General features: G+C 49.1%; 1 protein-coding gene across 8 annotated transcripts in view; it reads right to left on the bottom strand.

The window, feature by feature from the left end:
• fat1a (FAT atypical cadherin 1a) overlaps nt 1-26,037 on the bottom strand; it is a 72,634-nt gene that overhangs the window by 17,755 nt on the left and 28,842 nt on the right. For 6 of the 8 annotated variants that reach the window (XM_036516896.1, XM_036516895.1, XM_036516897.1 and 3 more), the window contains exons 4-14: nt 25,489-25,550; nt 20,136-20,465; nt 19,630-19,840; nt 19,177-19,245; nt 18,562-18,701; nt 11,516-11,791; nt 11,034-11,244; nt 6,109-10,182; nt 5,200-5,396; nt 4,499-4,652; nt 1,657-1,890 (exon numbers count right to left, since the gene is read on the bottom strand). In XM_036516896.1, the coding sequence (XP_036372789.1) occupies nt 1,657-1,890; nt 4,499-4,652; nt 5,200-5,396; nt 6,109-10,182; nt 11,034-11,244; nt 11,516-11,791; nt 18,562-18,701; nt 19,177-19,245; nt 19,630-19,840; nt 20,136-20,465; nt 25,489-25,550 (5,958 nt within the window). The remainder of the gene's footprint in view (nt 1-1,656; nt 1,891-4,498; nt 4,653-5,199; nt 5,397-6,108; nt 10,183-11,033; nt 11,245-11,515; nt 11,792-18,561; nt 18,702-19,176; nt 19,246-19,629; nt 19,841-20,135; nt 20,466-25,488; nt 25,551-26,037) is intronic. The other 2 variants (XM_036516898.1, XM_036516900.1) reach the window with 1 other exon arrangement.

Below are 26,037 nucleotides of genomic sequence, written 5' to 3'. Positions count from 1 at the left end.
ACAGGGTGGGAGATTACCCCACTTATCTTGGCGGTGTAGACACAGCATAAGCCGGGGCGGGCGTGGGGGGGGGGAACTGACTGAGCAGCGGAGAGGAACAGACAATGGAGACGATATGATGAAATCTCACCCTCATCGCAGCCTGCTAAGGGTTTCCGGCGCGGACCGACAACCAATCAAAACATAGCTTTTCTCACTGTCTCCTCAACAGCTGCGTGTGAGTTTCTCTGGAGTGTGTGTACATGGTTTTTCTGTTTTGGAGTGAGTGAGTGAGTGTGTGTGTGTGTGTGTGTGTGTTATAAATTTGATTGGTTGGTTGTCTAGGCGGTCAAGGCAAGCTGCTACAGAACGGAAGACTGATACGGTGCCAAATCTCCCTCCACAATTACTGTTGCTGTTCTGTTTTTATTACCAACTACACGGAGCCGAAATCAACTGCCAACTAACCCCAGCCCCATGGGTCTGGTTAAGGAGTGAATTTTCCCACCATCTGCACACTCTGCTGGTCAAATCTGTCCCGTTTCATCCCCCTGCCACACACACACACACACACACACACACACAGAAGCCATCTCTGTCCCTCACAGTGGCAGACAGGTGAAGCCGCTCTCCGACAGGGCTATCAAAATGTCATTTTCCAAATGGACTTGAGACAGAACGACCCTGCAGCCACAATTGTGCTCCATCAGTTACGCTGAGCGTTTACCTGAACGGACCCGCTCGCTGACAGGGAGGGGGTTGGACAGGCTAATATATGAGCTCCTAAGAGCGCCGGACACGGACCCCGCTGCCGGGCCCCTGCCCGAGCGGGACCGTTATTTTCCGCCTGTTAGGAGCCGCGTGGCGGCCGCTCGGCCCCGCACCGACGCCGCCTCAGATTTTCACGCCTCCGTCGCCACGGTTTCCAGGTCTGCACTCTTGTTGCGCAGGATTTAGGGAAGCTCGAGCTTGCGGTCTCAGAGGAGATCGATGCTGCACACCCTCAGTTTCACAGCTGTTTCTATAGACGGGACCTGATGCAGTGTGTTATTAGACGCCTCTGATCCAGGGTGCAGTGAGAGTGTGTCAGTATAGGCAACACCTCTGACGCAGTGTGCTGTGAGAGTGTGTTAGTATAAGCAGGACTTCTGATACAGGGTGCTGTGGGAGTATGTTAGTATAGGCAAGACCTCTGATACAGGGTGCTGTGGAAGTGTGTTAGTATAGGCAGGAGCTCCACTTTTTTCACTTTAATGAAAACCCAGCAATTTCATTTCACGAAATGTTTAGAAATATGAGGATTTATTGGGGTAGCGGAGAGTGACGAATGGTTAAATCTGTGTTATTTCCCGTCTGAAACACCGTTTACAGCATTATTTATGGCCAAAAATCACAGCATTTATGACAGATCAGGCTGATGAGATTACATCTTTCAGCAGCATCCTCAGCACTTTTGGGAAATGCAATCCACTACAGATGCCAGAATGCTGTCATCTTTGACCAAAACACCAATTTTCACCATTATTGGTTTTCTCCCTTTCAAGTAACAGAAAGAGGCATCTTTTTGGAACAGCACTTATGCCACAATCTGGATCACAAACAAGTAAAATGACAAAATTCGGGCCGTATTTTCCTGCGCGCATGGTTATCGGGCAGTGAGCGGTAAGGGAAGCTTACCCAGGTCGAGGTCTGTGGCCTGCAGCTTCGCCACGAAGGTGCCGACCTCAGTGTTCTCGAACACGGTGACGGCATAGGGGTCGGCGGCGAACTGCGGCACGTTGTCGTTGACGTCCTCCACCGTGATGCGCACCTGGGCCTCACAGGAGCGGCCGCCCCCGTCCAGGGCCCGTGCCGTCAGCTGGTACACCTCCGTCTCCTCCCGGTCCAGCGGGAGCAGCGTCTTCACCTCCCCTGCAGACACACAGGGACACCGGGCTCTTTCAGTGCAGCCCCATGGAAAAAAAAACCCAGGGAAAGCATCTGGATGGACCAAGGAGCAGGACTTGTACCCGAAAGGTTGCTGGTTTGATTCCCTGCTGGTGCACTGCTGTTGTACCCTTGGGCAAGGTCCAAGGTCTTATCTGCATCTCCACACTTTCTAACAGAATTGAATTTTCTGTGTTCTCTTGGACACACCATTTTTGAGGGGTCAAAAATTAGGACTGCTTCTCAATTAAACTGGTTAAATAAGGGTTAAATAAAATCCCAACACGCAACAAATTTACTCTGTGAAGGAAATGTACTAGACCTGAGGGTAATTTCCTAGACAGAATTCTACTCAACGCTTTTTTTCTCCCAAAACCCTGCAATTCATTTCAATCACCACAATCATGTAGACATGATAATTTCTAAGTAAGGCCGGCAGTGGATCACTTCTCTGAGAGAAGTCCAATGAGTGCCCTTTTAAGACCACCCACTCACTTCCTCACCACACTCCCGTTCCCTTGGTAAAAGTTTTCCGCCCACAGGAAAATTACCCGTTTGCCAACCAAGAGTCCAGCCCTTAGAAGGCTGCCGGCAAGGTCAAACTCAAGAACGTCCAACTCCAAACATAATGAACTGAAAAAAAAGTCTCCTCCTCCACCTCCTGAAAGTACTCCTGGGACAGGAGCCTGGCTCTTCCCTCTGAATTCAAAGCGGCCCCACTGCTCGGGGGGGGGGGGGGGGGGGGGGGCGCAGAATGCCCTCCGAGGGCATTTGGGTGACATGGCTGAGCGGACCCATTTACAACATTTACTCCTTAATGACTACAAAATTCACCCAAACAACGGGCACCTTACAGAAATAAATAACTAGCTTGTATGAGAACCACAGCACAGAGCAAAATACCTGGTACCTAAGAGCAGCTTTAGGAGCAAAGAGGGTATACATCTAGGGAGGTGCATTGGCCAGCTTTTACAAGACTCCTCAGATAAACAGAAAATTTTGACATCCTAATGTACAATAATCCACCTTTTCTTCCATTCACAGAAGGAACAAAAAAATGTCCAGGCACATTTAACTCACTTCAAACAGAACAGCACACTCAGACCAAACAAGCTGGCTGGCTTTCACAGTTCAAGTTCTCCTGAATCAAACATCAAAGAGTATCTGAAAGAGGTGCAAAATTGTTTTTGTTCATCGGTAGCTCAAATGCCGTGATAAAGCCTCCCTCTGGCATTGTTGATTTCTGACGTGCAGGGTTTCGCCGAGTAGAGGCCGAACTGACAGTAGATGTTTTAACTCCTTTATGAAGTGCGACTTGCAGAATTTGGACAGGTCCCCTGTGGTTACTGAAGCATCTCCTCTCTCCGCCACCTGAATCCAGGCAAAGAGTCGCAACTCCTCGGCTGACCTATTGATCTTGTTTCCTCCCATAGGAAATATTTTGTCATCACAGCCAAATTAGGGCAATTTAGGAATTAGAACTGGAAGTTCACAAAGGACAATACAGACCTCTGGAAAACCGATGTTTCTGTCAGATACTAGAGGACAGACAGATAGAGAATATCAGAGAGTACTGGAGGAGTACTGGCAGTGCAAACAGGTTGGTCTGATGTGTTATTAATGCATGGGGTGGGAATCAGTGCTTCTGTAGGTTGATGGGTGGAGGGAGTGAGAGGCTATAACATCGCCTAACAAAGGGGTGGGGTGGAGCAGGGATTCATTTAGAATAGAATTACACTAATAATTAAATCATTTAAACTTGGCACACTGAAGTGAGTGTGTGTGTGTGTGTGTGTGTGTGTGTATGTGTAGGGTATACAAGGCTTCATTCACGCAGCACCTCATTCCAGCTCTGAATTCCCCTTTCTGCTCATAATAAGGTCAAGTTTGCATACAGCTCAGCTACAAAAGGGAGCAGCAACAGCCTCCAGTCTCATGAGGAGCAGGTAGCAGATGCAGTAGTTACTGCCAATAATGAGCATTGCCCTGTGTGTGTGACCGGGAGTCTCGGCTGACGGCTGTGGGCTGTGGGCTGTGCAGTGGCTGACTGTGTCAGTTACACACAGCACTTCCAGAACTCCATCCACGCTCAGTGGCAACATGTTCCGCATTAAAGACTCCGGAACTGTGGCTCTGATTGCTTTGTGACATCACTGAGACCACAGGGCCTATGAGGAGCCCTGTGCCCACAGCCACAATGTTTACACTCAGCCCTCGTGTGAGTACAACTGTTACCTCATGCCAGCCAGCTTCGAGAGGGGCTTCTGTCCTTTCCAAACACAGACAGAGCTCACAAAGCACAGCGGGCTAACGTAACGCCTGTGCTTATCAGCCTAGCGCCGTTTGTAAGAACTGCTGTGGAGCCAGACGAGTGTGTGGGTGTGTGTCTGTGCGTACATGAAACCGGAGAGTGGTGAGGGTGGGTATGTGCACGTGGTTAAGATCCAACGACAGAAATCTGCCCTTTACAGGTAAAGAGGACGTAAGCATTGCTCGAGCCGCATGTAAAATCGAGAATCTGAGAATGACGAACAGCACATTAAAAATAAACACGGCAGCGGCAGTGTGACGCACTGATCCGGGCGCTGCGTACCTGTGTCTGCGTCTATGCTGAAGCTCTCCGAACCGACGCCGTGCAGCTCGTAGGTGATGTGGGCGTTGGAGCGGATGTCTGCGTCTGTAGCGGAGACCTGGAGGATCAGTTTACCGGCAGGGGCGTCCTCAGGAACAGCTTCTGCATAAAGGGCCTGCGGGAGGAAGGGGGGGAGAGAATGGGGGGGGGTTGTCACCAATCAAGGAATACAGCTGTTACGCGTGTACTTCAAAAAAGAGCAGCAGATGCGAGCTTAAGTGCGTGCACCTGTGTTTCGTGCGTGCACAAAAACCGTTTCCAGCACAAGTTACCGTCGGAGCTGAGAGGACTTCACTGCAGTGCTGAGAGTCTGATCTGAGGCTCAGCGGTGTGGCAGAACAGTTGAGGCGCTAAACTCATATTAATAAGGTCACACATCCAAAACTCAGATAGAGTGCTGCAGCTGTAACCTGCCTCAGTAAATACCCAGCTGTATAAAGGGATTGGTTACCTTTCAGAAACATGAAAGCTTAACAGGTCTCCCCAAATAAGGATATTATGTGCCCGGCATACAAATAGTAACTACTTCACACTTTTCAACTCCAAACTTTGACCTGCAAAAACAATAATAATAAAAACATAGACAGTTTGTGCAGATCAAGGTTCCCAGATAGCCGGTTTACTCCCCTGTAGAAAACGTATGCTGGCATCTGGGGACGTACCTTTTCACAAACCGGGCTGTTGTCGTTGGCGTCCAGAACCTTCACCTCCACAACCGCCTTGGCCACGAAGGTGCCGTCGGTGGCGGTGATGTTGAGCAGGTAATTATCCCTCTCCTCGCGGTCCAGGGGCTTCCGCACAGACACCTTCCACTCGTTCTGAGCGTGCTCTATGGCAAACTGGCCCAGAGGATCTCCCCCTGAAAGAGACCACGGGGAAAACATTCACTCGGGTTCCGGAACAGAGTCAGAAAAATACATTTTTAACTTTTAAAAAAAATTTTCTGGTATATACAACAATTATTTGTTTACTCTCATTCACCAAGGATGAGCTCAAAAACCACAAAGGTTACATAATATGCACAGAAGGTCTGCAAGTTTAAAACATGAAGTAATGTTTGACTGTCAAACAACTTCAGGTGCCTCTCTGTAGCTCCAAGGAAAATCAACATTGTCTGGACACAATCCTAAAAATACATCGAACCACCTTCAGACTTGTACTCATATACGTACCAATACAAATGACATTTTCTTTCTGCTTATTTCCCAAAAAGAAGGCTATTTGGTGAGACTTGCTAAAGAAAAACACTGCAACCACAGCGAGAAAACTAATTATCGTTTCTCCAGATATTAAACTTGGCATCACTCTTCACACAAGTTAATTAGCACTAGGGGTTGTGCATTTCCCAAGTCTGTGGAAAACTGTTATTGAGATAATTATACTGTTCGTTTTATTTTTTTCAAATGACCCAAATATTTGACTGGAGCTTTCAATTTAGCCAATTCAAAGACTGTTTAGAGATTAAAGTACATTTCATAGAGACTCTTTTTCAATAACTGTACATGTGTGCATATGTGGGTAATATCTCTACATTGACTGATGTAAGTGTGTGAGCAGAAGGGCTGACTGACCTGTGATGAAGTAGTTGACCTGCTTGTTGATTGGCTCAGAGTCGGCATCACTGGTGCTGAGGATGGCGATGACCCCGCTGGGCGGCGGGTCATCCTCGCTCACCGTCCCCTTGTAGATCTCGGCTGTGAAGCGCGGCGGGTTGTCGTTCACGTCCGCCACCGTCACCTCCACTCTGGTGCGGGCGACCAGCTGCGTCTTCTCCCCGCGGTCGGACGCCACCACTGCCACAGTGTGTTGGCCACGCTCCTCGCGGTCCAGCTCCTTCAAGGTGGTGAGCCAGCCCGTCTCGCTGTTGATGGTGAACAGCTCCAGAACCTCCTCTGACTCCTGGTTCTGGTCCAGGCTGTAGACCACCTGGCCGTTGGTCCCGGAGTCCAGGTCCGTAGCCTTCACTTGGATCACAAAGGTACCCCCCGGCAGGTTCTCCACCACGACGGCCTGGTAAGGGTCGGACTCGAAGGCAGGGCGGTTGTCGTTGACGTCCTTCACCTGTATGCTGATATCAGCAGCAGACACCACCTCTGTGCCACTGTGAGAACTCTGTGCCAAAAGCGTGAGCTGGTACCACTTGGTTGTCTCGTGATCGAGGCTCTTCTCCAGCTTCAACCTGCCCGTGTCCCGGTCGATGACGAACACTTCACCCTGATTACTCTCCGGCGTGTTCCCTTTGACCAGGCTGTAGAAGACTGGCTGGTCGCTCTCTGCCTGGATGACGTCGATCTCCGATCCCACTGGGAGGTCTTCAGCGATGGCGTACCTGTAGTGCGGCTCGATGAACCTGGGCACGGGCACCTCGGGGGCCAGAATTCGGATGTAAACTGGCACGACCGACTGTTTGGACGGATTCCCACCGTCCTTGGCCCTCACGAAGAAGGAGTAGAGGTCATCTTCTAGCCCGATGAGGCTTTCTTTCGTCACAATGACACCGGTGAAGGGGTGGATCTCGAAGTTTTCCGCCACATTTTCAACATCCGCTTCGATGGCGTATGTGATATCCGCATTGCTTCCTTCATCCACGTCTGATGCGCCTATTCTGACCACCGTAGTTCCTTTTGGGACGTCTGAGGCCACATTAACCCTGTACTCTGCTGCTCTGAACTGGGGAGCGTTGTCATTGACGTCGGTCAAAATGACATTGATGGTGCAGAAGCCCACCTTTCCCCCTCCATCTTTTGCCATCAAGCTTATGGGGATCACCTTCTCAATTACATTCTCGCGATCCAGGCTCTCAAGGGTGTGTATTTCCCCATCTTCACTGACAGAAAACTTGTCTCTCGCGAAGTCATTCACAATGTGGTACGTCACTTCTCCATAAGTGCCAGAGTCTTCGTCGGTGGCTTGGGCTTCTGCAACGAGGGTACCGACCGGAGAGTTCTCCACGAGTTCCACCACATAATCGATCTGAGGGAAGGCCGGGCTGTGGAAGTTCGCACCAATGACCGTCACTCTGACAGTGGTCGAGCTCCTGAATACGCCATCGGACACCGACACGTTGAGGTTGTAAAACGGCTCCATGTGCGGCTTGCGGTGGTTGGAGATGGTGATCGCTCCGGTCTTGCGGTCGATGGAGAAGTTCTGGTCCTCGTTCCCGGAGAGGATGGAGAACTCCAGCTTCCCAGCGTCGGAGCTGTCTGCATCGGAGGCCTGGACGTGTGTGACAAAGTGCCCACGAGGGGCAAGCTCGCTAACAGTGGCCTCGTACAGCCGCTGCGCAAAGACCGGCGGGTTGTCATTCAGGTCGGTCACATCGATGACCACCGTGACATCGCTGGAAAGGGCGGGGACTCCTCCATCCACAGCCCTCACAGTCAGGGTGTGCTGCGGTCTTTCTTCATGGTCCAGCATGCGAGTGGTCCAGATGACCCCGCTGCCGCGGTCAATGCTGAAGTAATCCGCATTCCCATCTGCATCCTCCAGCAGCTGATAAAACAGCACCTTGCTGTTGCCCGAGTCAGAGTCCGTGGCCATCACTTGCAGGACGGAGGTGCCGATGACAGAGGCTTCTGAGAGGCTGGCGTTGTAGACCTTGGCCTGAAACACTGGGGCATTATCGTTGACATCTTCCAAAATGATGTCGACAAAAACCTCAGAGTGGGCCCCGGTCAGAGAGTCCATTGCTCTCACGCTCAGCTTATAGGCGGGGTGAGTTTCGAAATCCAGTGGTCGGACCACATGCACAACTCCTGTGTTGAAGTTTATGGAAAACTGGCTTAGTGGGTCTCCTTCTGAGATGGTATACACTATACGGGGGCCCTCTGAGTCATTAGCCTGAACGTGCACAACAGGTGTGTGCAGCTGTATGTTCTCTGGGATCTCTATGCTATAGAAGGGCCTTTCGAACACCGGTACTGCCTTGTTCACCACTGTAATGGGCACCTCCACCTCTGCTGAATGGGGCGGCTCTCCTCCGTCTTTAGCTACGACATGAACGACAAACTCCATGTTCAGGGTGTCCCTCTCAAATGGCTTCTTCAGAGAAATTTCCCCCGCGGGACTTATCTGGAAGTACTCATGGTGCTCTTTCAGGTGGTAGTGGATCTCCGCGTTCTTACCCATGTCCTTGTCCACAGCGGTCACCTGCCTGATGGCTTGGCCCACCTCGGCGTCCATCTGCACCAGCGCGTGATAGGGCAAGTTGACAAACATGGGCGAGTTGTCGTTCTCATCCTCGACGGTCACCGCCACGACGACGTGGGCAAGCCCAGCTGACCTGTCCTCCTTTGTCACCTCCACAACTATGTCGAACGCGTCTTGTTCCTCGCGGTCGAATGGGATACCCGTGGTAGAGAGCACACCAGAGGTGCGGCTGATCTGGAACCTTCTGTCGGGATTCAGGATGGTGTAAAACAGAGGCTCGTTCACCTGGTTCCCCACGGTGGCAATGACCGCCAGAGTTTTCTTCTCGACCAGGTTTTCTTTAACGGAGGCAGTGTACGATTCCTGGGTGAACTTCAGACTACTCTCTTTGTTCTCCCGCACGTTTATTTTTACAGAAGCTGTACTGGCAAATCTTCCATCTGAGACTCTCACCCTCAGTTCATACCTGCTTCTCAGCTGGGTGACGTTCTGAACAAAAATGGCACCTGAATTGGGGTCCATCTTGAACTTGTCTCCAATGTTGCCTTCAGAAATGGAAAAGATGAGCTTGGCGTTGGAGCCGGAGTCGGCGTCTGTGGCGTTGACCTCCATCACTTTCACCCCCTTGTACGTCGGCACTATGAGGGAGGCCTCGTACAGCTCCTTGCTGAACTGCGGGGCGCAGTCGTTGACGTCGATGACTTGGATGGTCACATTGGCGGCCACCTCGGCAAACAGGCGTGGCGATCCCATGTCATGGACTTGCACAGTGAAGTGGAAGATGCTCCTCTGCTCATAGTCCAGGCTGGTGGTTGTCCGGATGGCCCCAGTGCTGGAGTCTATGGCAAAATAATTGTGGGCGTAGGGCTCAACAATGTGGTAGACCAGCATGGCGTTGATGTCTCTGTCTGCGTCAGAGGCACGGATGACCAGCGGGGTGTTGTCTTTGGTCAGAACCACGCTGTTGACCGGGGCCGCCTCGCTGACCGCACCCGTGAATTCGGCCTGGGTAAAGACAGGGGCATTGTCGTTCTCGTCCTTCAGATGGACCACCAGTGTAGCGTTGCTCACCAGCCCCGCCATGTTGGTGCCCTGCACGGTCAGCCTGTACGATGGCAGCGTCTCGTAGTCCAGCGCCCTCTGGGTGACCACCACGCCCGAGTTGGGGTTGATGTCGAAGGCGCCATCCACGTTTCCATCCTTAATCTGGTAGAAGACAGAGGACTGGCTGGACGCTGTAATCAGGCTCACAAAGCTCCCAACAGGGGCCGTTTCGCTGACCTCAGCAGAGAACTCCTTCTCGGCGAACCTGGGCGTCGCATTATCGGACACGGTGACGTCAATGTGGACGGTTGCTGTGGCGCTCAGCGGGGGAGTTCCTTTGTCTGACGCTTTCACGGTCAGCTCAAAGTGGTTCTTGCTGTTGCGATCCAGCTCCTTCGCCACAGTTACAGTTCCCATGACCGGATCGATGGCAAATGAATTTGCAACATTTCCTATTATAACAAATAAAGCAAAAAAAAAAAAAAAAACAAGAAAATGATTAATGACTACATTAATACAGACATTGATTTTTCAATCCAAAGGAAAACATGTGCATCTTGTAGATTAAAACCTAGGTGTAACTTCTGCTTCATAATGCCTGCAAATTAAATTAGAACCATGACCATATTGGAAGAACAGTCATAACTAAAAGCTCCCATAATTCTTTTTCATGTGGTAGTGTCTGCAGATTAACATTTTAAACCATCACATAATAATACCCTACTGTCACTTATCAAGTCCTAACTACAAAAGCAATTAAAAGCTTTTACATCGCAAAGACCTGAAACTAATCAGCGGCGGTTTGAAATGCAACTGTTCTCTATCCCGGTCTTGGATCTGAACAAAGCCATTCTCTGGCCACTCTGTCCCAATTATCTACAGTCATTTCAATCATCTCAGAAATGCATGTCCCGGACAGAAACGCAGCAGGAGAATCCGCGCCGCCCGCCCCCGACGCGACTGAGTATCTAAGAGACAATGGTGGGAAAGTGCGGGGCTGCTTCCTGTGCACTCCTACGGGCCTCGGATGGTCCTGCTGTTTCGTCACCGTGCCAGGGCATCCTTGCGGTCCGTGTCAAAAGTGTCATTCATGCTGTTGGCTCTGTGGGACGGGAGCTATGGAGGACCTCTGGATGACAGGCGGGCATTTCTGTGGACTGCCCGCTCACTTTCCGAAGCAGCGCCCAACAATGCCTGGCATTATGAGGGCCGCACGGGTCAGCAAGTGTGGAATTCTGGGAATGGATGACAGTGCTGTGTATGTTTGGTGTGTGCGCGTGTGTGTGTGTCTGCTGAGAGGTACCTGACTCGATGCTGTAATGGATCTCGGCGTTGACACCCTTGTCCTTGTCCAGGGCGGTGACCTGCAGCACCGCCGTGCCCACGGCGGCCGACTCGAACACACGGCCCCTGTAGGGGGCGCCAGTGAACCAGGGCTCGTTGTCGTTGGCGTCTTCCACGTTGACGATGACTCTGACCAAGTTGCGCTTCACTGGAATGTCTTGATCGCGGACCTTAAAATTATACAAAGACATATCAGCAGTGTACCAGAGGATTTCTTTTTTCAGTTTCATAATTTGTACGGAATGCATTTCGCCACCCACTGAAACCATGGAGAATGGGGAAAAAAACAAAAACAAACCAAAATAATCAGATATGAAGGGCTGTTGCTGAGTATCTGACTAAACAGGAGACAAAACAACTGATACACTCGTCTCTATTCCAGCGAGCCTTCGCTGAGGTAACCAGAACGGCTCAGGAGGTCGGTGCAGGGCACGGCCGTACCATGACGGTCAGGATGTGCCTGTGCATGGTCTCGTGGTCCAGCCGCTCTGCCGTGTACAGCAAGCCTGTTCCCGGGTCCAGCCGGAACTTGCGCAGGCTGAACGGGTCAGTGCTGCTCAGCAGGGTGAAGGTCAGCTTGTTCTTCTCGTCCTGATCCGTGGCGCCGATCCGCAGCACCTCCGTCTCAGGCGGCGTGTCCTCGGGGATGCTGATCTCGTACCGGGGCTGCGAGAACTGCGGTCGATGGTTGTTGGTATCGATCACGCGGATGTGCACCTATCGGCGGGGGCAGAGAGCAAACCGTAAACACCTGAAAGCTTGCCAATCCAAGGCCACGCCTGTGCAGACAGCAAAACCGCACTGCTCAGCAGCAACGTTATTCTCAAAAAGGCATTACGTAAAGCAAACATTTCTCCTCACACGTCCAAGGGAGTAAGGAGGACGGGGACGTGCTGTTCGTTTTTGTGGGGAACACATGGTAAGATTCAGTAGTCCCTTGTGAAAACGTCTCTGTCTATAAATGCAGTCTCTGTAAACTGAGATTAATTAGTGTCTGGCTGTCTTTACTTGCAAACCTTTTGAACAGTTTCTCACGGTTAGACCTTGATGCTCACCCTTAAAAGAGCAACTAATCCAGCCTTGACAAAAAGGTGTAAAAAAAAGGACGGTTTTCTCGGTTTAGACACGCACAACAAATGTTGTCTTGAGGAATGGATCTTCGAGCCACTCCTGTGAGTGCTTCATAAGGATCACTTCTCCAGAGACTAACTTAATGATCATTTCTGTCAGCAAAAAACTATTCAAAAAACATATGTTAGCAAAAGCTATTTTTACACAGCAAGCTGCCAAACCCTAATGATGTTAAGTGCATCTCAAAAGGAACATTAACTCACAAGTGAACTGCGATAAAGCATAACACACAAACACTATGCTCTCGAGGGGACAGTGAAAAGAAAAAATATATACAATTAACACCTTATTTAAAAAAAGTACAGGTTTTTTATGAAAAATCATGACGCAAAGCTGCACTGTGGACACAGGTCATCTGCCAAGTTACAACCAGGAACGAGAGTGTGAGAATGTCACAGCAAGGCCTCAACACTGCCCACCTTCAGCAGTTAACACTGGAGAACCCAGGGGAAGACCGAGCGGGTAGTACCAACATCAGGCACCAGGGGGCCCTACTCCACATTGCGTTCACTTTATCATTTGCAAACTATACAAACACCTTTTTTTAATGAACTCATGGCATGTCTTACAGTGATACAACAATGGGCTAGTTTGGGATCTGAGCCCGTAACGCTCTGGTCAGACGACCAGTTCCCTGACCGCAACTTAATTCCAAGGTTTGTGATTTTACCACCAGATTTTAAAACTTTTACAGCATCCTAGCAATGTGTACACATTTTACATTTACATTTTTGTCACTTAGCAAACATTCTTATTCAGAGCTAAGCAGACATTCTTATTCAGAGCTACTTACAGAGGTTGCAGTTTTACACGTTATCCATTTATACAGCTGGATATTTACTGAGGCAGTTCTGGCTTAAGTACCTTGCCCAAGGGTACAGCAGCAGTGCCCCAGCAGGGAACTGAACCAGCAAGCTTTTGGTTCCAACTCTTGTTCCTTACCACTATGCCACATTGCTGCCTACAATGCCCACAACTACACACAATGTTTATGTCACTTCATTTATCTTTACCAAATAATACAAATAATACGATGAATAAAATGCACACACTGTTGGGTACAAGTGCATGTACTGTATGCTTTTCTTGTATAACTGCCACAAAGCAGGCAGGAAAGAAGCTGCAGTTCCCCCTTGATTACCGCCCCCGACAGCCTTCTGTTTACACAGAGGCAGCGTCTGTAGCGTGAGGAGGTGACACTCTGAGGCCTTCGCCGCACGCTGCTACTACTGTTATATGCAGCCGTCTGCTCCGAGGCACAGAAATAGAATGATCTGGGTCGAAGGAAAAAGCAGGCCTCATCCTGCTCTCCCAGAGCCGGGGATTTCCACAGTCTGCCGGTGAAAGGATACACACCCCTGTGCCAGCCCCCCACCCCCCCAAATCCACCACCCCCATCCCGTCCCCGAGGAATGTTATTCGGGGTCGCCCGCTTAGCGTGACGATATGGAGCCGGCTCACCCGCCGGCTCGACCCCCCGTTACAAATCCCCTTTCTTCCCCCGGTAGCCTGTTTCATGGAACACCAGACGTCGCTGCCATGACTCCCAGAGGACCGAGCGCAGCTACGGTCCTACCAGCACCCCCCCCCCCACCCCCGTGGGGGGCTGTACTGCACAATGACGGCCCATCTGTGCGACCACCGATAGCGGAGCCCGGGGTGCCGAGAGCCGCATAGGCGCGGTGCTGACAGTGTCTAAACAACAGAAGCGCAAGTGGCCCACCACAATCTGCCATGTGTGTCCAAATGCACCAAATGCTCAAAGGAAAAGCAAGTTTGTCACGCTTCCCCCCCACCCCCCGAGCTACTGCCTGGGGGGGGTACAAAGCCGACCGTATGAGAGACAGCAGAATTTCCAGCACAACAGCAGACAGCATCACAATCGGCGCTGCCACAGCACACTGGGGAAAGGGCCAGGCTGCCATTTTAGGCTCTCAGAGATATCCTTATTTGAGACTGCTTTCCACTGTGAGAAAAAAAGGACAGAAGGAGAGAGAGAGAGCGAGGGGAAAGAACTAAAATGGACAAGGAGAAGAAAAAGAAAGAGAACAACAGGGAGGGAGAGAGAGAGAGAGAGAGAGAGAGAGAAAGAGAGGGAGACTGAAAGAGAAACGGAGACAGCAGAGCAGAGCGGAGAGAGGGAGAGAGCTGAGCATAAGACAGATACTGAGGAGAGCAAAATGAGACCGCTTTCCACAGTGAGAAAAATGACAGAGGGAGAGAGAGGGGAAAGAGCTAAAACAGACAGAGAAAAGAGAAAGTAAGAGAACAAAAGGCACAGAGGCAGAGAGAGAGAGAGCAAGAGGGAGAGGGAGAACAGGGGAGGGAAAGAGAAATAGACATGGGAGAGCAGAACAGAGGGACAGAGCTGAGTGTAAGAGAGAAAACTGAGAGACAGAGAGGATACTGAGGAGAGCAAAACGGACAAGCAGGGAAACTGAAACAGAGGGAGAGGGAGGGAAAGCAAAACTGAGAGAGAGCGAGAGAGAGAGAGAGAGAGAGAGAGGGGCCCAGCAGAGGAGCAGTTCGTGCCTGTATTACAGCAGGTCTGCAGGGACTGTATCCAGGGCTGGGGGGTCCAGGCCGCTTGGCACGGAGCCTGGATGTGAGGTGCCCACTGTGGAATGCGCAGAGGTATCGGCTGACCCCAGATGCGCACCACCACGGAGCCAGGGGGGGCAATCCTGCCCCTCCGGAATGCGACCTGATAAACGCCCTTTCCCCCCGCCTGCCAAAAGGCACATCAGTGTCACCACGATCGCACCAGCCCCAGCAGAACCCCCCCTCCCACCTCCCCATCCCCCCATCCCCTCCGAAAGTGGCCCCGCCACGCTGAACTGAAATGAACCGCTGGCTTTAATCAGACACCCGGCACTCGCAGGTCTCCCTGCGCCCCCCCCCCCCCCCCCCCCCCCTCGTCAATCCAATATGAGGCTGTGACAAGGTTATACATTCACCAGACTATGTGCAGTACCACTTGCCAGGTGGCAGATTTGGGCCAATAATATACTACACACACATTTTCTTTGCTCCACATTGCACACAAATTCGGCTAATTTGAGGATCTGAAGAATCTGGTTGACGGACCGATACAAGGCCGCACGCATCCCCCCCCCCCGTTTCCTTTCGTACGGCCCCCTCTCCCCCCCTTTTTTTCGGAGCAGCAGTCTATTCATAATCGTCCATAAATTCAATATCTGTCAAATGTGCTTCTTTTGATGGAGGAGAAAGAAAATGTGTCCTGGCATGTGTAACGTGAGACGGGAGGGGGAGGGCCGGGACCGGGCGGGCGCTCGGTGCAGATGGCACACCAGGCCGATTGGAAAAACAGATAAAGCGTTGGAAGAGCTCCACGAGGTTCTCTCTCCATAACGGACAGATCTAATACGGCAGAATGCCGAATTTGATTAAACTTCCCCCTCCGCTTTCCGGTGCAGACGCAAACGGCGTGTTATTAAAAAAATAATTTTGCATCTCGAGCCGTAATCTGCCGGGGGTTTGCAGGCTCTTGGGTAGCAGGCTGTTCCCATAGCGAATGCCATTCGGATGCGATGGGGGGGGGGCAGACGTGTATTTTCTTGTGACTCGCTATCGGTATATTCACAGGAAAGCTGAAAAGCTCATTCCCTCGAAAACGGATGGTAGTTTCAACAAGCAAGTGAATTTGAGAATACTACAATAAATCCATGCGCTAGAATCACACAGAGATCTCAGGTCAGAGTGTGAAATAAAAATGAGAAAGGTATATGTTGAATACAGTTTATTGCTGTTACTGCAGGCTATCAAACCAGCGACCAGATGACACAACAACCCCACCATATATGCTCTTGTTTGGAAGAGTCACATCTGAATTTTCTAAATCTAAAGGCCAGCATTCCATTATTTTGGGGAAGATATATAAAAATAGCATTACATTCATATTTGTGAAGGCAACTGAGGCAAGGCTTTCAAGAAATCCAACACCACTGTATCGGTGGGCGTTGATGTTCTTCTGAAGGTGAGAAAACGCTGTCCTGTCAGTATGCTTCCCGTATTTGAGCCGCATATGAACACAACAATGAGGGGAAGTTTTCAGGCTTTTCTGCTGGAGCCCACTGATCTCCAACAGTGTCTAGAAGTCTGTCTTTATTCAGAATTTCGGTTCCAGATTCAGTGAGACTTTTTACGGATATTCCACTGGAGCTGGAATTTAAACAAGACTACAAAGAAGCTGATGTGGCTATAAAAAAATCCTTTTAGTCTAAATCATATTTAATTGTCAATGGCGAGTTCAAAGCGGGCTTCTTTCTGTACTAAAGGCCAAATATTTGAACTGGTTTCCTTTCATAAACATCAGCTTATGTTAATAAAGGGATAATACGAAAGCGACGAAAGGAACAAACTGTATTTACAAAACTGTAGCGCACCTGTGTCTGGACCAACAGAAAGTACAACAGGGCAAAGGTGTCCTCGGCACATTTCTCCTCTAAGCATTGATAAAGCGAAACAAAAATAATGAAATAAATGCCAAGATGAATCATCCACTCTGAAGCAGCTGCTTTTGTGAAGTAAGTTAAAAAGCTCACTCCAATGTGGCAGCTACACGCTTCGCCTCTGAAGCACCATGCATGGCTGCAGAGAGAGGCAGACTCCCCGTCCCCACGTTTGGACTGGGGGGGGGGGGGGGGGGGGGGGGTGGTCTCCATGTAGCAGCAGTAGCACAGTGCTGACCTGCAGCTCGGTCCTGCCAAGCCCTCCGCAGGTGGGACGCGCTGTGGCGTACGCCTTGCACGGCGCACACAGGTGCAGCCGCTGCTGCAAACCTCCAGCTGTGTGTGCGGACTGCCGAACGCGTGAGGCGTGAAACTGCAGGCCCTTCAGGCGGGCCCCGGATGAGGGCGTCTGCCTGGCAAACAGCACCGTTATTAATGTAAACACCCGGCGGAGGAGCCCGGAGATGGAGGGCTTGTTTACACGGAGGCCCGTGTTTTAAAAACGTGAGACCCCGGTGCAGAAATCGCAGACCAGACATGAAATAAATACACCCGCTGCCTCTGTTCAACAGCTGGGACACGTCCAGTCCGATGGCCAGGAGGCCCCGCAAAAAGCTGTCAGATTTACAAGTGCTGACTTAAAGCACACGGCACCTTTCCACTGCCTGTAACACAACTAATTCTTCATCCTGTTACTCTTTTGTTTTGTTACTTCTCCATAAAGAATAAGAAGGAGAATAATAATAATCAGTGACACCAGATTTGTTCATCAGGCAAATTCATATAAAGTGCCGTCTCATCACTCTGACAATGTCATTGAGCATGTCAGTTTACACAAACATTGCAGTTTCTTGAAACCGGATTGTGATAAATTGCGCCTTGAAGCAAAACGTCTTTTGATCTGCATAACAGGAAGTAACTGCTCTTGAATGAAAGCCCTGCTATATATCATGTCCTTCAAGCACTCAATATGAGGGAAATCTGTCTTTTCCTTTGTTAATGAAGGGAGTGCTACAGTACTGATTCAATACAAGTACTCAGGACCGGGCAATCAGACAACAAACTTTTCACAAGAAATGGCAACACTACACTACAGGTTCTTTTCAGTCTCTAAAATGTTCTAAATGTTATTGCATGCAACACTTAACACATTTAAAAATGCACTACAGTTTTAGAAACTCACTTCTTTTGTTACTTTCAGGGACTGCTGAACTGAAAACAGAAACCTGCTTAAATCAATTACATAATCAATCTACTTTATATTAAGAACAAATCTCCATGGTGATCACGCTGAGTTCCTTAATTAGGATCACCGTCTTCCAAGTTGCAGATTGTCTGATTTGACATACCTGGTGGAGCAAAACATACAAAATAACTGATTTTATTGGCCTGGTAATTCCAGTCCCATCCAGCCCGGTCCACAGGCCTCAGGAATAAGGCATGGAAAGACTTCTCACGTAACAGACAAAAGGACTCACTGGAGAACAAGAGAGGAACGTCAATACGTACGCTGCGCTCTGACTCATCTGGAAGATGTGCCTAACCCTCGATCTAACAGAAAGGTATTGACAGGAGGAACAGAAATGCTGACAAACTAAGGAATTTTCCCAGCTGGTTTATCTGAATAGTCATTTCTTGTAAACTTGATGAGATGCCGAATTTAGCACAATCAATCGAAGGCGGGGCAAAGGATGTCCATGGTTTCACAAGTTACACTTTGATTATTTTGTGAACCACGCACCTTTTTTCCTTTTTTCCCCCTGCCAAACGTCCACAGATTTTTTGTAACGAGCCCGTTCCCGCTACGCCGGGCCCCCGAACGTCTGCGGTGAGATCCGCAGCAAATTCCACTTTCCATAAACATTTCATTAGCAATTCAATTACCTGGGTGCTGATAGATTTGGTTCCATCTGTTGCCTCCACTGTCAGGTTGTAATTTGATTTCTGCTCCGCGTCGAGGGGTCTGGCCACAATGATGGTGCCGCTGCCCTTACCCACGTCAAAGCGGCTGTCATGGTTCCCACCTGGTTTTTACAATGAAAATTGACAGGAGATTAAAAGGGACATCATCGCCCCCTCAGCGACGGGCGGCTGAGGTAACACCTACACCTCACCTGGCTGACTGTGTGTCTCTCAGCCCTACTTATTCTGAACCACATCATCCACAACAGCGTACATCAAACTATCAAGCGACAACACACAAGCACCATGACAGCCATTTAAATTAAGGAAATGCACAGTTGCAAATATGCTTGTAAACATTGATCATTTTTCTACACGCATGATATGACATGAAATGTTATGATACACATAAAAAGACACGTGCACACGTACACATTTATGCACGAAAGCATGTTTAACATGTTTAATTATTAAATTTCTGCTCTGTTTTGTTCTGTCTATAGAAATACACAGAATAATGAACAACACACAATCACGCACATCACCACAGATCTCATAATGCACCAGACCAGCAAATTAGGAGATCTCAGCAGATACCTTCTGCTGTACAGTTCAGGTCACAAGCCATCTGAACGATGTAAAACACTTCTTTAGCTTGTGTGTCTCCTTGGAAATCCAAAGAAACAAACCAACAGAACATTCCAAAAGAAACGAAGAGTGGAAAAAGCAGAAAAGAGGGGGAAAAAAAAGAGAGATTTCTGTCAGTTAAAAGGGAGGGTAGGTTAGACAGGGGGAGAAAGACAAGTCTCAAGGAGAAGAGTGAAACAACAGCAGTGCCATCACACCATGCAAAGAAAGCCACTACAAGAGGTTGGACTAGCAGTGTTTAAGAAGAGCGTTTCAGTCGTGTACAAACCCGCACATTTACCAAACAGGACCATGTGCTGTGGAGGGAGAATCTCGCTCTGTTCAGTTTCAAGCTCACATCCTGTCTAGGATGGCAGCACCCTTTCCCTACAAGAACAGGCGCGCCCGGGTGCGCTCCGCTACCTGTGATCTCGAACCAGACGGGCGAGTCGGTGGGCTCGGTGGTGATGACCCCCACCATGTGCGCCACTGGGTCGCCCTCCATGACGGAGAAGGAGAAGGACGACTCGTCGAAGGCCAGCGGCCTGGAGGATGGCTCGGGCTTGGGGATCCACTCGATGTGCAGCCGGCAGGTCGATGACTTCTGGGGCCGGCCGTTGTCCACCGCTTTGATCTGTGACGGCCAAGGGCAGGGTCAGCGGGTCAGCGCGCGCAACATCACAAGAGCTTGCAACATCTGCAACCCCTCCAAACACAGACTGGTGATACCAGATAGCACTGCGTAGGCTTATCAGCTCTGACTGTGTGCTTATAACCTGGGCCCTTTTATAGCCCAATGCTTTATCACTAATGGGTTACTGGCTATTCTGAAAACAAGGCTACAAGCGCATTGCTACGGCGGCCTTAAGAAGCGCTCCAGATAAGGCCAAACAACCGAACGGACGCGACACCACTTGAGACATGCTTACGGTGAGAATGTCGTACTCCCCGGCTGAGGAGAACTTTTTGGAGGACACCAGGCCCGTTTTGGGCTCGATGAAGAATTTGCCGTGCTCGTCTCCCTCCTCGATGCTGTAGGAGATCTCGGCGTTGGGGCCCTCGTCACGGTCAGAGGCGATGACTCTGTACACGGGGTCCCTCCTGGCCAGCCTCTCCTTCTCCGGCTTCTCGCGCTCCGGCAGCTTGATCTTGTAGATCTTCTCCAGGAATTGCGGCCGGTTGTCGTTCTCGTCCAGCACCTTCACTATCACCCTGACGCTGGTGGACTTGGCGGGAACGCCGTGGTCTGTGACCGTGATCTGTGGAGAGGAGAAGCGATATCCGCTCAGGGCCGGGCTGATAAGCTACCCAAACAAGCTCACGTTTCAGCAGACGCTGACAGACTCTCAAAGTGTTCCAATACACAAGATGCTTTCCTACAGGAACCACAGTAATAACCACAGTAATATACAATATACCACATGCTCTCCTGCAGGAACCACACTAATACACACGGTAATAACCACAATAATATACAATATACAAGAAGCTTTCCTATAGGAACCGCAGTAATATAAAATATACACAATGCTTTCCTATAGGAACCACAGTAATATACAATATATACGACATTTTCCCCATAGAGAGCACAGTAATATACAAAATATACGTTTTCCTAGAGAGACCACAGTAATAAGCACAGTGATAACTAATAACCACATTAACATACAATACATCTGACATTTTCCTGTAAGAACCACAGTAATAACCACAGTAATATACAATATAGAAGACGCTATCCTATAGAAACCACAGTAAAACAACATAAAAAAGGCAAGAGACGCATTAGTGAACAGATGTGTATTTAGCGGCAGACAGCATGAGGCCATCATTCTGAGAGCTTTAATCGAAGGACAGAAACAATGCAGCTTTTTTGGCAGCGGTGACTTCAGTGGAAACTGGAAAATTAATTGGAGGTCATCTAAAGGAAATGTTCACTTTTTGGCATGCACTTAACTTCCCATGGAACTCTTGTGAGAAAGCATTAGAACAAAAACAAAGAAAGCAGCGTGCAGGCTATTTTGACTGGGAGTTTCTGTGCATGCCTCTGGGCCTGGAAACGGCCATTTTGTTTTGTCTGCTGAACTTCCAAGTCCAGAAGGCATGCGCGAAAGTTTCCGGTCCGCACAGTCCCCTCGCCTTTATCGCGCTGTTTGTTTTAGTGCTTTCTCACAAGAGTTTCTCAAGCGAGCTGGGCGAGATGCTAAAAATTGAACCAATTCCCCCAGCGTACATCTGTCAAACAGGCTTTTTCAAAGACATCTACTGTGCCTCTGAAAACAGATACTGGGGGACCAGCCAGCAAATTCTGCTCTTCGAGGACGTTCAGTCCCTTCCCGGTGGTAAGTCTCTCCGTGAAACCGAGACTCTCACACAAGACAAATCACTGCTCTCATGGCATGTGCTCTGCGCTGGCTGAGACGCCTCCCTCCTCAGCAATGCGCACGTGATGCCACTTACACACTGATGAACCTCCTAATGCACTTACCCTAGCATTTTCCCCTCTAAATTCAAAAAGCAATAATTAAAAAAATATTTTAAAAAACCCCCACACTACCTATTAACGTCCATCTGCTCTCAGACTAACCTTTCTTGTGTGCCCTTCTTGTACATTTACATTTACATGTATTCACCTCACAGGTGCTTTTATCCAAAGCGACGTACAAGTGAGGCAAAGTGCAACACAAGCAAAAAGAGTAAGCCTCTGGATCTGGACGAGAGCGTCTGCTAAATGACAAAATGTAAATATACCCATCGGGGGTGTCAAAAATCAAACCAGCAAGCTGCCTGAACTGATACCTTCCTAGGAATTACAATCACACACAGCTAAGACTCCTTTCTGTCCCTTTTGTCAATGAAGACGCATATAATTCCACTTCAAGTACAAAAACAAAGACAGCCTCGAGAAATGTCAAGGACCAATTCAAGCTGCTGGCTCGGTGCTTCAGGACACACCGTTACTCAAAGATTTGCACACCATTTGGTGCTGTGATTGGAGCCATTTATGCTCTGAAGCTGCCCAATGTCATTCCAGCTCTTTTGCCTGTGTAGATTTAATTGGACGAAATGACAAGGACTTTTGGTGTTGCAGCTTCTATAGAGCTGCTCACTGGCCTGTGTTGTATCGTCTCTATATATAAACGCATTCAGTGAGACCAAAGGAAAGGCCGTGCAGTTTTGGACTGTGTTGTTTTTTTTGTTCCATCTCACAGTTCAAAAGGAACAGGGCCTCCCGCACAGCGATTACATCACACGAGAGAGACAAGCGCTCCGAGACGTTAATTACAAAAACAAACTTCGCAAATGTTTGTTTTTGTAATTTGAGAAAAAAAAAAGAACAAAAAGTCCAGAATGTGGCAATTAGTAAGACAGGGCCTGAGGGTGAGGGCAGGAGAGGACACTCATCTGTCATCTCTCACCCCTCGCAGAAAATTCCGGCATCGCCGACCAAGACAAAAGCAGCACAGCCGAAGCAGCGGAGTGCCTCCTTACGATTCATACGATTTCATAATGAAGCGATTCAATTTAACGCGTCAATGCGCGCTTCAGGACCAACGCAACAGCACTTGGGTGCAATTCCATCATGTTAGGAATGAAGAGGGGTGGGGGAAAAAAAGAAAGAAAGAAAAAAAAAACTGAGCGAGTGGTTTTATGGATGAAGCATCATTTAACGCATAAACTAATTAAGACGTGAGTTAGTACTGACTTTATTAAGCCGTCCTGCTGTTCAGTTCTGCCCGCCCCTGCTGCTGCAACTCGACGTTCTCCCTGCAACGCAATCGCCTGGCTTGGTTGGATTTCTGCGGCACCGCTTGCCACGGCTGCTAGACTGAGCTAGATATCTATCAGCATATCAGGCCTGCGTGTCCAAACACTTTTTTTTTTTTCCTTTTTCTTCTTTTTATTTCCCCCCAGTGTTTACCAGCACATTCAGAGTATGAGATTTCACCCTGCTGAGCTAACTGATACAGACACACGGAGAGCCACTCAGCCACAAAGTGTAAGCCAGCCTCATACACCGGCGAGCTTCACGAAGAAGACATCCCCCTCCCCCCTCTGACACACCCCCCCCTTCCCCCGAAAATGAGCCTGGGGCAGCCCCCAAGCCTGCCTTGACACCCCCGCCACCCCCCCGCCCCCGACTCAGGCTGTGCTGCCGCTGAGAACCGAAGCAGCCCATGGGAGGACCACTGCCCCAAGGGAAGGTCAACAAAGAGCTTCCTGCTGGACTCTGTCCAACGGTGACCCGCACTCCCGACTTCTAAAAGTTTCCATGGATACCAGGCAGAGCCGGGGAGAAAGAGCTCTGTTCTCACCCTGATCAGAGGAATCTGGGTCAAAAGCTTCCTGCCTCTAATACTTTTTGTTTAATACTTGTCTGAAGTGGAATAGCAATCACCCGACTGCCAAATATGGAAAATTTAGGGTTTTTTCCAGTGACTTCTCCCCATCTGTTCATTCTCGAAGGCTTCATGTGCATTCCTAATTAAATCACCCCTGATTCTCCACCCGCCACACTCCTTGCCGATCTCCTACCTGCTACCTCCCCTCATGCTACAGACTGCTGCCCTCAGGACCCACCCCCAAACCCACACTCACCTGACAAATCACCAAAATCAGAAATGAACACTACAACATTGTAACGTCCCTTTAAAGTCACTGCAATGCCACTTCAAGCTGACGCTGCAGCTATAAACGATTATAACGTGTCTAAACGTTATTGCACGCACATTCCTCTGCTACCACGTGAGTTACAAGCATTCCACGGCTCAGTTACTCCCCTGACTCTGAACGCACTCACTGAGCTTCATGCGCACTAGCCAAGCCAATTCTGCCTGCTACATTGAAGAACAAATCTAACGGGATATGAGTTTCTGTATGGTCAGAAGGAGAACGATCCCACGGCAACGCAGAGCGTGAAGCTTGTGTTTGGCTTGGCTATTGATCCTGGTCTCTAATAAAGTCCAGCTACGCGTCTCTCTCTGTAGGCTGTGCTACCCTCGGCCCCTGAGCTCTCCCTGATTCACGCTGCATCTCAGCACACCCTCGGAGCATCAAGAGCCAGTTTGGAATGCGTACGCATCACACGCTCACCATAGCAACAAGTGCTCTCTCTATTGTCTCAGGGTTCTAGAGCTGTATCCATCTCGCAGGTCCCTGATAGCTGATAGCAGCTATGTTCTTATTGACCTGGTGTTTATGAGGCCCTGGGGGGTCCTGCACAAACATTGCTTTTCATTCTTTTTTTTTGTCTTTTTTTTCCCCCCAGCCAGGCTAAATTAGCAGCAGTGTGTCTATGTCATGGACGACATCACATGACACGTTGCTTTCAGATGCCGAGCTCAGTCTCTCCTGAGTGTCCCACTCCGCATAACACACGGGAGTAAAGAGACGTTCTAGAACCGGTTCCATCGATGGGGTACGACAGAGGGTCAGGTTACAGATCCTGCAGTTCTCTCTCCAACACCAACGCAACAAATCGTCCTCCTGTGATTTACTCCACGGTCCAGAATACAGTTACGCCAGCAACCAGCTCCGAATGACTATAAGAAAAACCACAGGAGAGGTTTGTGTTCGGGAGCTCGCGTTAATTGCCTACATTCCGAAGAACGTTTAATCGTGTGATCTGTAAAGCTAATGAAGACTCCCCCTCCCTTCCCCGTCCTCCACTGCAATCTGAAAAGGTCCCGCTGAGCCGTTACCCGACTGCTGGCTGCTTGTTTAAGCCGTGCTTCACCCGGCTCCACTTCCTGTCTAGGCACGTTCCGCCATCAAATGCAGCGCCGGGAGGAACCAGTGCAGCTCGCCCCATTTCCCTTCAGATATTTACAATCCTCTCCGAATCCCGCCCAAATAATCTGACCTACCCGTCCAATCCCTGTGTTTGGGAGTGACGAGCCCAGGTCAGTCAATTTGACAGCGACGCTGGAAAGCAAATTATTTTACTGCCGGGGGAAAAAAAAAAGCCCTTGAGAGTTTGAAGAGGGGATTTCGACCTAACCTCTAGTGCCGTTATTTGTCCTGTAAGTTATGTAAAGTGCTTGATTTTTTCTTACATACGATCACAAGTTCACTTAATTTAAGTAAAAAAAAAGTGTTCCTCAGAATAATGGATTATGTGTTCAATGTGTTACACAAACTTACACCAATGCACCACTATGGTTAGATTTAGTAATTTCCTGCCCTCTGCAAAGTCATTCAGCAACAAACTACTGCATAAAAACTACAAATAATGGATAATTCTTCCACCAGCTGCAGCAACAGAGAATTTATTTCATTTACCTCCAGAATGTGTTCATCTTGCTGTTCTCTGTCCAACTTTCTCGAGGTTGTTGTGACCAAACCTGTCAAAGGGAAAAAAGCAAAAAAAATACTGAGCTCATTTTTGTGCCAAATTTGCTTCTTGAGTATGAGAGCAAATCATAGCACGCATTAACTCTTCTCTATACAATTACATATGCAAAAGTGCACTGTTTATCCAATGGAACACACAGTTAAAGAAACATAAAAATAACCTTGTCAAGTAAACACACAGTGTTGCAGCCCTACGTCCTAAATATAGCCTAAACTACACAGCGCTCAGTATAAACCATATAAATTATAAAGTAAGGATGGCATTTTAGGCACACAACTGTCATGGCTTCCTAATTTATACACAAGTGCACAGGCTCCCATTTTCAACTGTGGTGTCACATCACACTCCCCCCACTCCTCCCTTTTAAACCTGTTGTGAGAAAAGGCAATAACCTCCCAAGGGTTCCCTGCTGTCACCTCTCTGACTTTCTTTTTTTTTTTACGAACCAAGACAGACCTTTGTCACTAAACGTCAAA

The sequence above is a fragment of the Megalops cyprinoides genome, chromosome 22 (assembly GCF_013368585.1).
Source record: "Megalops cyprinoides isolate fMegCyp1 chromosome 22, fMegCyp1.pri, whole genome shotgun sequence".
Lineage (NCBI taxonomy): Eukaryota > Metazoa > Chordata > Actinopteri > Elopiformes > Megalopidae > Megalops > Megalops cyprinoides.
This window is presented reverse-complemented; position numbering and strand designations above follow the sequence as displayed.